The sequence below is a fragment of the Centruroides sculpturatus genome, unplaced genomic scaffold (genome assembly GCF_000671375.1).
Source record: "Centruroides sculpturatus isolate CEXI.00-Female unplaced genomic scaffold, Cexi_2.0 scaffold123, whole genome shotgun sequence".
NCBI lineage: Eukaryota > Metazoa > Arthropoda > Arachnida > Scorpiones > Buthidae > Centruroides > Centruroides sculpturatus.
Window position 1 is genome coordinate 827,376 of NW_019384538.1, and position 11,337 is coordinate 838,712.

Here is an 11,337-nt window from a genome sequence, read left to right on the forward strand (position 1 = left end):
TGTCGAGGGAGAGTCGAAATCATACCAGCAAATCCTACAAGTTGAAGACGAAGTTTAGAAGTGTTTAACGAAATAGAAGCTTAAATATGTCGTCTATTCATTTTATTTTAACTATTTGTTTCATTTTAGGACACTTTTATATTTACAGTAAATATATTATAAAGCTATTTATTTAATTATAGAAATAATTAATAATATATTTAAAAATTTTAACTTTAAAGAAGAATTTAATGCTCTTTATAGTTTTGACTTTTATAAAATCAATTTTTTTAAATATATATTTTAGCTTGTGATACAGACTGTGTAGAAGATTATTTCGAATGTCTCATGAAAAATGTTACAATGGAAGAAGTGAGTTAACACACTGTTAATGTAATATATTCTGTGTTTTAAATATATATAAATTGACTATATATATTGATATTAAATTTACTAAATTTCTAGTATAAGTTCCAATAGAAAAAATAGTAAAAAAGAATTTTTTAATAGTGTGTTGCAACGGAAAAGCAGTGCTGTGAAGCTTCATTAAATGAAACAGATGATATGTGGACCGAGGTTCAATCAAATTTATTTCGTCTTTGATAATTTTAATTTAAGAAATAAATTAATTTAACGTAATTAAAAGTCTTCCTCTCTAAGTTCTTATTGCATATATTACATATTATTACTAAATAATCATTAATTCTATAATCATACATCCAGTAGTGAACCATATCAATAAAAACGATTTATTTATTTTTAGGCATTTAATCATTGTCTTCTGAAAGAATATCTTCCGGTAAATACAAAAATTATTTTATAATATAAATAATTTTTATATTATTTTAATAAAATTTAAATTAAAATTATATTATTTTAATTTGTAGCTTGCTATAAATTGTCTTAATACCGAAGAAGAAGGAGGAGAATGCTCGCAAGTTCTGGAAGAATATTTTAACAAGGTATTAAGTGTACAGTATATTATATATTAATTTAATTAATATTGATATAAACTTTTAAATAATTTTATTTTTAACACAGACGGATAGTAATTACAATGAATTTTGGAAATCAGTCCTGTCAGCAGTACAGGTTAGTTAAATTTATGATGGTTAAATTGACTCAATATAATATTAAAAATGAATAAAATTATATATATATTATTCAATACGTACATCAAAGAAGATAAAAATGCATTATTAATTAGAAAGCTTTAAAATAAATATTTAAAATTTTCAAGTTTAAGAAAAGCATTTTAATTTCAATTGTTTACTTAAGTACTTATGCTGTATAATATTTATTATTAAATATATACATATGTAAATAAATACTTATTAAATGTTTTAAGCTATTTATAATTTTAATTATATCTTATTTATAGCGTCCAACCACAGCAGAAGAATGTGCAGATTCTTTTTTTACTCAACTGCATGTAAGTTTAAATTATGTTAATTAAAGATTTTACTGCTACATTTTTAACCTAAGAAATTTGTAGTATATGAAGTTTATAATTTAAATTTTTCCATGTGTAGTGTATGCAAATTTTTCTTAACTATTTAAACATTTTTTCTTAAAGCTCATTGTAATGTAACCTCTTTAATTATGCACGTAATCTCCAGCAGATGACAATAAAAACTTAATGCTTTTTTTCTATGGGAAAGTCCTTTTCCAAAAATTCTCGGAAACGAAAGTAGATAGAACCAAACAGTCTCTTGCGTTAGAATCTCATTTAATTCTTCTATTGACACACGGTTCAGTATTTAAACAATTGAATTCGTTAATTTTTTATGAATTTTTTTTAAAATCAAAGAAAATTTGGAAAAATTGACTGTAAGGTTCTATGTACCGAGTACTTCCCATTTCGATAATTTTTCGAAACGACTTTCCCATAAAAATAGCATTAAATTCTTAATGCCATCTGCTGATTTGCATGCCTAATCAAAGAAGTTACAATCAGCCTTAATTGAAGTTTTGCATATTAAATATCTTATTTTATTTCATCGTATTGTTGCAGTAGAATCTTTAAAGCAAACGAAAAATAAAAAAAATAAATACCAATAATAAAACATACATTTAAATTTTATTTTTAGGATTCCCGCATGAAACAATGCGAACAAAATAAAGACGAAGTCCTGGATGATTTGTGTTCCTTGTATACAAAGCATTCTTCTGAATGAATTTGTATTCAATTAGTAGTACACTTACAGCAAAGGATTACATGAAATTTTGAGATTTATGTCATTATTCAGATAATATTTTTGATTTAGAAATAATAAATTTGTAAAATTTATAAAAGAAATAAAATTTCTTTGATAATATTAAAATTGATTTTTTGTTTATTGTAAAATTAATACTATATAAGTATGTATAGCTCATATTTTTAAGTTTAATTACTTAAATAAATGTTTAAAACAGCGTATACATTAAAATGTTTTTTTACTTCTTAATGTCTTAATTTAAAATCTTTGTTTAATAAAAAAGTTTGTTGAATAAAAGGTACCGTACAGGTGACAGAACAGATGAAAGAAAGTGAAGTTATAATGAGATTTCCTAGGAAAAAGTATGAATAAAACAAAATTGAATAGAGAGTTGTAATTTTAAGATTAATGTGTTTTATCAGTTGTATAGCTATAGAAATATATAAATAGTGTACGCAATTTATCATTAAGTGTTGAAAACTCTTCCAGTGAGGCTATATTATATTTCAGGTAAAGATATTTTAATATTTTAAATAAAACACAAAATAGATGCTTATTATCGTTGTTTTTATTACATTTTCTAGNCCATGAATGTTTATTGTTTTATTTTTATACAAAATAAATAAATTTATAACTTACTTTTCTCCAAATTTCTTCATTATCATTAATCAATTTTTTGCAGCAATATATGTCTGTATCAATAAACTGAAAATAACGTTGTAATCACTTTATATTTTTATACAGTTGTCCTCCCTATAACACTGTTGATAATTCCATTTTATACGAATTCCATGTTGTACGAGTCACTTAGATTTTATAAATATGTGTGCTGGGCTGTGAATGGCTCATGTATTTGTAAAATCTAAGTGACTCGTACAACATGAAATTCATATAAAACAGAATAATCAACAGTGTTATAGGAGGGGTCGACTGTACTTAATGTAGAAAGCGTATAAAGTCTTCAAACCATTTTTTAAAAGAACTATATTGATTCATGTCGCAATAAGAAGTATTGTATTACCAATAGTATTTACAAAAATGCCACCTCTATTTAATAGTAGTAACATTCCTTGAATCACATAACGTATGCTCTATTATGCCTAATAGAAAGCTTTCATTTAATAATTCGTATTGCGACATAAACCAATCTGATTCTCAACCACTCGACTGTACTGTACATTAAAGAAATCGAAACACATCTAAATAATTAGTTCATTAGCCATTATTTTTACAGTACCGCCCCAAAATAAATTTAAATGGAGTCTAAATTAAGAGATTTTGTGGATTAATATCGAAGAAAAATTGTCAAATATTTATTTAATTGATACTTACTTTCTGCATTATGGTTTCACTACTCGCCAGACATTCGTAGAATTTTCGTGCACATTCATCCTCAGCTTTAATAATATATAATTTTATAAATCTTATTTCTAATCCGATATTTTACTAACTCTTAATGTACTCATTTATAAACTGTAATTTTTATTAAAATATTTGTATATATTAATATTACCTGCAATGCATACAAGTAATGCAACGAGGATAATCACAGTACTCGTCCCACACATCCTTATTTCTGTTGGAAGAGAAATTTAGAATTAGATAAGTGTTTGGGTTTATATAATGGAAACCATGGGATATTCTACAGTAATTCTTTAGGAAACTACTAATGTGTATTGTTAATGTGAATTCAAGTGATGAAAATTCGTGAGAAATTACAGGAAATTGTTTTATTTTCAGGAAAGAATTCTTTTTATGATTATAGAAACGTTTTTAAGTATTAACTAAGTTATGTATATTATATAAAAAGTTATTTTTTTACAATACAATAATCTTATAACAGATGGAGCTACACGCAATTTTATTTACTATGATTAATAATTTGTCAAATAAAATATAAAAGCAGGCAAATTTATGCAATTCCTTGCTAGTTAATTAAGCTATTCAGTTTATCTCGTAATTGTATTTTTAACTTAACTTATAAACAAGGATATTTGTAATACTGTAATATAATATGAAGTTTATATATGGAAACAAAATTTATAGTCTAACTTGTATGTTGAATAGTCGTATTTAAATATATAAATTGTGCTTGTATGCACAATTTATATATTTAAATACGACTATTATATATTATATATAATAGTGAAATATTATATATGTTGGTATTGGTCGAATAACCTCAAACGCAAGGTCACACTGCTTTTGTTTGTATAGTGTTTCCCTATGTTACGTGTATAAAGTGGGTAGATTTTTTGATAAAAAAGCCAGAAAAATACGCACGAACTTAAAAAATTCTCAAAAAAGACAATACATAAAAAGTGTTTTCTTGTTGGGCTGCAATTTAAAAAAAATTGTAGACCTATAAATTCCCATTGTCCGTCCGTCCGACTGTCTTTCCTAAATCTCCAGAATGGAATTAAATAGATGTAAGACGAGACAAGATATGGAAACTTCAGGGAGAGGAAGTCCCTATTAACTATATATGAAATTCTGATGCAAACCGGAAATCATGTTAATTTAATTCAAAAAATTTTCCCTGAAAGGAGTTAGCTAGATGACTGGCACGACTTGATTGAAGGCAGAAAAGTATGATGTACAGGGGCAAGACGCTATTAATTTGTGATGAAGAGCATATATTTTTAATTAAATATATTAAAAATATGATTAAAAATTGCAGCCCGACATTGTTCTTTCTACATTCCTCAGAAAATAAGTCTCTCAGCAGAGTCGGCCTTTTATTGAGGCTTTTCAGCTTCACGTCAACACGTAAAACGTTATAATTTTTACTGAGGTGTACAAATAAAAGAATTTTTAATGTATGTCTTTCTGAGAGTTTTCTAGGTTTATACTTATTGTCCTCGCCTTTTTATAAATATATTTTTTAATTGTGCTTTCGCAGAGGGACGATTATAATGTTTTACATATTGAGGAAGACGAGAAGCTTCAATGAAAGTTCCGCCACGAGACTGTTATATCCAGAATTTCAGCATTTCCTAAAACGTATGGATTTCGGACTTAGGTCCCTCGTTAGCTTTGTTTTTTTTTACAAATATTTATAAAATTGACCACATCCACTCTACTAAATGTACAATAAAATCCCGACGTTTGGTAAATTACCGATAACAAATCATTGATTACAGATCCAAGTTCCAGGTGTTTGATTAAACTTGTTGATTCGAAATTTTCAGCAGTATAATTAAAACAAATAGTAAAACAAACAGTATAGGACCTATACTGTTATTTACCAATCGTCGTGAGTTTATTGTGCATTTCGTAGATGTGGATGTGTCAATTTCATATATATATATATATATATAAAGCTGACGAGGGACTTAAGGTCCGAAATACATACCTTTTGGGGAAAATAAAGTATTTTTTAAGGCTGATCTTGTGCCCAGTGACGGTGTAATAAGTCTAGGAATAAAGAAGTCAACATAGTGCTCACAAGTATATTTTCTAACTTCATACTTATTATTATTCCGTCTATAATTTTTATTAAATGAATTAAACGTAACGTTTTTGTAAACACTCCACCCTCCTGTAACTATTACCTGCATATTCATCAACGCCTGCGTTACATAATTTACGAGAAAACCGTGTTATAAATCAATTGTTTTATGTTTATAATTCATTCAAATTACATTTTTTTATGGGGATAAATTTTAGAAATTTTACTTTAGCCTTTTATTTTGATTATTTAAAAAATAATAATAATAAAGATACAATATTTCAAACAGGTGAAGAAATAGAAAACCAACGAAGCTTTAAAGTCATTTTTTTTTATTTCGATGGAAAATGTCATCATCAAAGCATATCGGAAAATTCCATTTAATATTTAGCCATCAATTATTCCTGCAACAACGGAAAAGCCAGGTGATCTGTGAGAAATTATCCTCTATACAATTGCATAGTGTGACAATTCCGAATACATGAAGTTCAAATACTTGAAAATATAACTTTTACAAGTGGAAATTCTTAATTGGACAGGAAATTTCTAGTTAAACATTTAATAATTTATAATCACAAGTTAATTTTTTTCGAAAATGGTACAACTCGAAGAATAATTAAGTATTAACTTAGGCTATATTTAGATAAATTAATCTTATTTCTGTGAATGAACAGGACAAAACTAAATAAAAAATTAATAATACAGTATAAATTGATTGTATAAAGAATTTTACACATTTAAAAACAATGGTAATTGTTTGAAAGGTTAAGTATCTTTACATTTTATTGCTTAGTAACTGTTTCCAATAAAACGTTTTTTTTTAAATGTTCAAGGTTTCTGGCATTCGATTAACTTTCTGATTAAAAAAATAAATAAATCCTATAGGATTTAAATAATAACGATACCAGCCAGCTCTCTATCACACCGAATAATGCAAAGTATTGTCTTATTTTATTTTCCACTATGTAACTTAAAATAGAGGGAAAATATGGCGATCGGTCAAAAAATGACCCTGAAAGATTTTTATATTTTTATATTTATCACCTTAAAACGTCGAGAAATGTGAAAAAAAACTTCGAGNGCTAGTTAATTAAGCTATTCAGTTTATCTCGTAATTGTATCTTTAACTTAACTTATAAACAAGGATATTTGTAATACTGTAATATAATATGAAGTTTATATATGGAAACAAAATTTATAATCTAACTTGTATGTTGAATAGTCGTATTTAAATATATAAATTGTGCTTGTATGCACAATTTATATATTTAAATACGACTATTATATATTATATATAATAGTGAAATATTATATATGTTGGTATTGGTCGAATAACCTCAAACGCAAGGTCACACTGCTTTTGTTTGTATAGTGTTTCCCTATGTTACGTGTATAAAGTGGGTAGATTTTTTGATAAAAAAGCCAGAAAAATACGCACGAACTTAAAAAATTCTCAAAAAAGACAATACATAAAAAGTGTTTTCTTGTTGGGCTGCAATTTAAAAAAAATTGTAGACCTATAAATTCCCATTGTCCGTCCGTCCGACTGTCTTTCCTAAATCTCCAGAATGGAATTAAATAGATGTAAGACGAGACAAGATATGGAAACTTCAGGGAGAGGAAGTCCCTATTAACTATATATGAAATTCTGATGCAAACCGGAAATCATGTTAATTTAATTCAAAAAATTTTCCCTGAAAGGAGTTAGCTAGATGACTGGCACGACTTGATTGAAGGCAGAAAAGTATGATGTACAGGGGCAAGACGCTATTAATTTGTGATGAAGAGCATATATTTTTAATTAAATATATTAAAAATATGATTAAAAATTGCAGCCCGACATTGTTCTTTCTACATTCCTCAGAAAATAAGTCTCTCAGCAGAGTCGGCCTTTTATTGAGGCTTTTCAGCTTCACGTCAACACGTAAAACGTTATAATTTTTACTGAGGTGTACAAATAAAAGAATTTTTAATGTATGTCTTTCTGAGAGTTTTCTAGGTTTATACTTATTGTCCTCGCCTTTTTATAAATATATTTTTTAATTGTGCTTTCGCAGAGGGACGATTATAATGTTTTACATATTGAGGAAGACGAGAAGCTTCAATGAAAGTTCCGCCACGAGACTGTTATATCCAGAATTTCAGCATTCCCTAAAAGATATGGATTTCGGACTTAGGTCCCTCGTTAGCTTTGTTTTTTTTTACAAATATTTATAAAATTGACCACATCCACTCTACTAAATGTACAATAAAATCCCGACGTTTGGTAAATTACCGATAACAAATCATTGATTACAGATCCAAGTTCCAGGTGTTTGATTAAACTTGTTGATTCGAAATTTTCAGCAGTATAATTAAAACAAATAGTAAAACAAACAGTATAGGACCTATACTGTTATTTACCAATCGTCGTGAGTTTATTGTGCATTTCGTAGATGTGGATGTGTCAATTTCATATATATATATATATATATAAAGCTGACGAGGGACTTAAGGTCCGAAATACATACCTTTTGGGGAAAATAAAGTATTTTTTAAGGCTGATCTTGTGCCCAGTGACGGTGTAATAAGTCTAGGAATAAAGAAGTCAACATAGTGCTCACAAGTATATTTTCTAACTTCATACTTATTATTATTCCGTCTATAATTTTTATTAAATGAATTAAACGTAACGTTTTTGTAAACACTCCACCCTCCTGTAACTATTACCTGCATATTCATCAACGCCTGCGTTACATAATTTACGAGAAAACCGTGTTATAAATCAATTGTTTTATGTTTATAATTCATTCAAATTACATTTTTTTATGGGGATAAATTTTAGAAATTTTACTTTAGCCTTTTATTTTGATTATTTAAAAAATAATAATAATAAAGATACAATATTTCAAACAGGTGAAGAAATAGAAAACCAACGAAGCTTTAAAGTCATTTTTTTTTATTTCGATGGAAAATGTCATCATCAAAGCATATCGGAAAATTCCATTTAATATTTAGCCATCAATTATTCCTGCAACAACGGAAAAGCCAGGTGATCTGTGAGAAATTATCCTCTATACAATTGCATAGTGTGACAATTCCGAATACATGAAGTTCAAATACTTGAAAATATAACTTTTACAAGTGGAAATTCTTAATTGGACAGGAAATTTCTAGTTAAACATTTAATAATTTATAATCACAAGTTAATTTTTTTCGAAAATGGTACAACTCGAAGAATAATTAAGTATTAACTTAGGCTATATTTAGATAAATTAATCTTATTTCTGTGAATGAACAGGACAAAACTAAATAAAAAATTAATAATACAGTATAAATTGATTGTATAAAGAATTTTACACATTTAAAAACAATGGTAATTGTTTGAAAGGTTAAGTATCTTTACATTTTATTGCTTAGTAACTGTTTCCAATAAAACGTTTTTTTTTAAATGTTCAAGGTTTCTGGCATTCGATTAACTTTCTGATTAAAAAAATAAATAAATCCTATAGGATTTAAATAATAACGATACCAGCCAGCTCTCTATCACACCGAATAATGCAAAGTATTGTCTTATTTTATTTTCCACTATGTAACTTAAAATAGAGGGAAAATATGGCGATCGGTCAAAAAATGACCCTGAAAGATTTTTATATTTTTATATTTATCACCTTAAAACGTCGAGAAATGTGAAAAAAAAACTTCGAGGATTTTTTCTGTATATGTCGATGTTAGTGTGTGTTGGGTTCCCGATTTTATTTACTCTCTTTGAAGCTTAACTTCTATGCTTTTTGTCGAAATTTCCTGAAATTTTGCAGGGAGGTTTGTGTGTTAGGGGTGTTGATGCTGTTAAATTTTGGTGGTTAAAGGTCGACGGGGTGAAGAAATAAAGGAGGTCGTGTGTATCTCCAATAGGATCGTACTGTACATTACTTAATGAAGATTTTACTAATTTACAATTTTTATAAAGCTCATCCCTACCGTAAAAAGCTTTTTGCCATTCATAATAATTAATAATATAAAAAATTTTAAAAATAAAATATTATAACAGATGGTGCTACACAAAATTTTAAATATTTTTTCCGGGAAAGTTATGCAACTCGTTGCTGCTTTTTTTAATAACGTTATTTTAAAAAATTGTTTATTGTTTCATTAACGCAGTGATTAATTAATTTATTTTTTGTCTTTATTTTTAATTAACATTATTATAAAGTCTAAAAATACTTTAAAAAAAAAGAACCAAAATATCTCTTTCTAAGGGAGTCCTTCATAAAAGAAATTAGCACATAATTATTTAAATGTGGGATCTTCTTCTTTCATTCTGTAATGGATGAACTCCCTTTTACATAGGGAATCCTTTCCTTAAAAGTATTTTTAGAAAATTTCTAAATAAAATTGATCGAAAGCAAAAGATAGCCCTATTTTACGAAGTCTGTAGATGAGAAATTTGCATGTTTATTTTAGAAATAAAATATACAGTACATTGCACTTATTACTACCCTATTATTATTACTCTATCATAGATTATTTTTCTATATTGTCGCAAATCTTTTCTCTATTATATTGTTATAATAAACGTTGGAATAAAGTGAATATTCTTCTCATTGTTTTCTTCGATAATATTAAATCTTGTATGTAATATATAAACAACTAAATATAATAAAATTTAATATAAATTTAATCTGAATCTTCGAAAAAATTTTGACGTCGTTCTGAAGTTTTAAATAACAGTTTATAATAATAAAATATGCCTAATATAAACCTATATTTAAGGTTGTATTATTTATTAATAAGGAAAATTTTTATATTAAATATAATTTCTTTCAAAACGGTTTTTTGTAGAATAGCATTTGTAAATAGTGCCAGACTTCACATCAGCATGTGAGATATACACCCAGAAGCCCCCAAAATTGATAAAAATAAAGCAATTTCACCGTTTTAATTGTATATCATGTAGAGAAACCACAGTCTTTTGTATCTAGTGCCTCCAGGATGATCTCAATTTATGTTTACAAGTGAATTTCCAAACACTAACTTAATCAATATTTGTAACTATTATAATTTGTAGCTATACTATAAATTATATTACTAAAGCGATCGAAATTTCTAGAGTGAAATTCCGAAAATCATAATTTCGCTTATCGACATTTTATTTATCGTTTTTATTATAATAAATATTTTCTATTATTTATTCTAATGCATTACTTACTATTTAGATTTTTGAGCAATTAGTCAATTGAATTGGATGTTTACGTAAGGCAATAGCATGACTTATAATGACAAACTTCATTTTCAGGTTAAATTCGGATTAGATAAATGTTTAACATTTTAAATCTTTAATTAATGAGTAATAATTAATTGCGTATAAATATTTAAAAGAATGTATATTTGAAATTTATTTTTAACGAGCTTTTTTATATACAAGTATGAGTGTATTCACTACATATATACATTTTCAGATAGATGTTTATTGAGGTTTTGACAACATTAATCATCTTTATCTAAATTTAAAACAACAATTTCAAAAGTCTGTGTTTAAAAGTAGGGGAGACCGGGGCAACTTCGGCATGCGGGGCAAGTTTGTCAAGCGCTTTTTTTAAAAAACAAATTAAAAGGAGACTTTGGTTATAGGTTAGGCAGTTGAGTTTTATTGGTGGCTTGTTGAGTGTAGTGTTTTTATTGTTCTCCAACAAGCGTAGTTGAATTATCAAGCAAATTTTCATTTTCGTT

The 11,337-nt window shown here is 26.8% G+C and overlaps 1 protein-coding gene and 1 long non-coding RNA gene across 2 annotated transcripts; one reads left to right on the forward strand and one right to left on the reverse strand.

Moving 5' to 3' along the window:
• On the forward strand, positions 1-2,211 carry LOC111623324. The gene is made up of 8 exons (XM_023365860.1): positions 1-147; positions 287-351; positions 490-555; positions 743-778; positions 867-941; positions 1,021-1,071; positions 1,361-1,411; positions 2,070-2,211. The coding sequence occupies exons 1-8, from the start codon at positions 87-89 to the stop codon at positions 2,154-2,156; spliced, it is 492 nt and encodes a 163-aa protein (XP_023221628.1). The 5' UTR covers positions 1-86; the 3' UTR covers positions 2,157-2,211.
• A 605-nt stretch (positions 2,212-2,816) lies between these two features.
• Positions 2,817-3,754, reverse strand: LOC111623319. The gene is made up of 3 exons (XR_002756423.1): positions 3,691-3,754; positions 3,510-3,574; positions 2,817-2,882 (listed from the first exon to the last, which is right to left on the reverse strand). It is a non-coding gene; the product is annotated as an uncharacterized LOC111623319 (long non-coding RNA).
• Between the last annotated feature and the right edge of the window lie 7,583 nt (positions 3,755-11,337).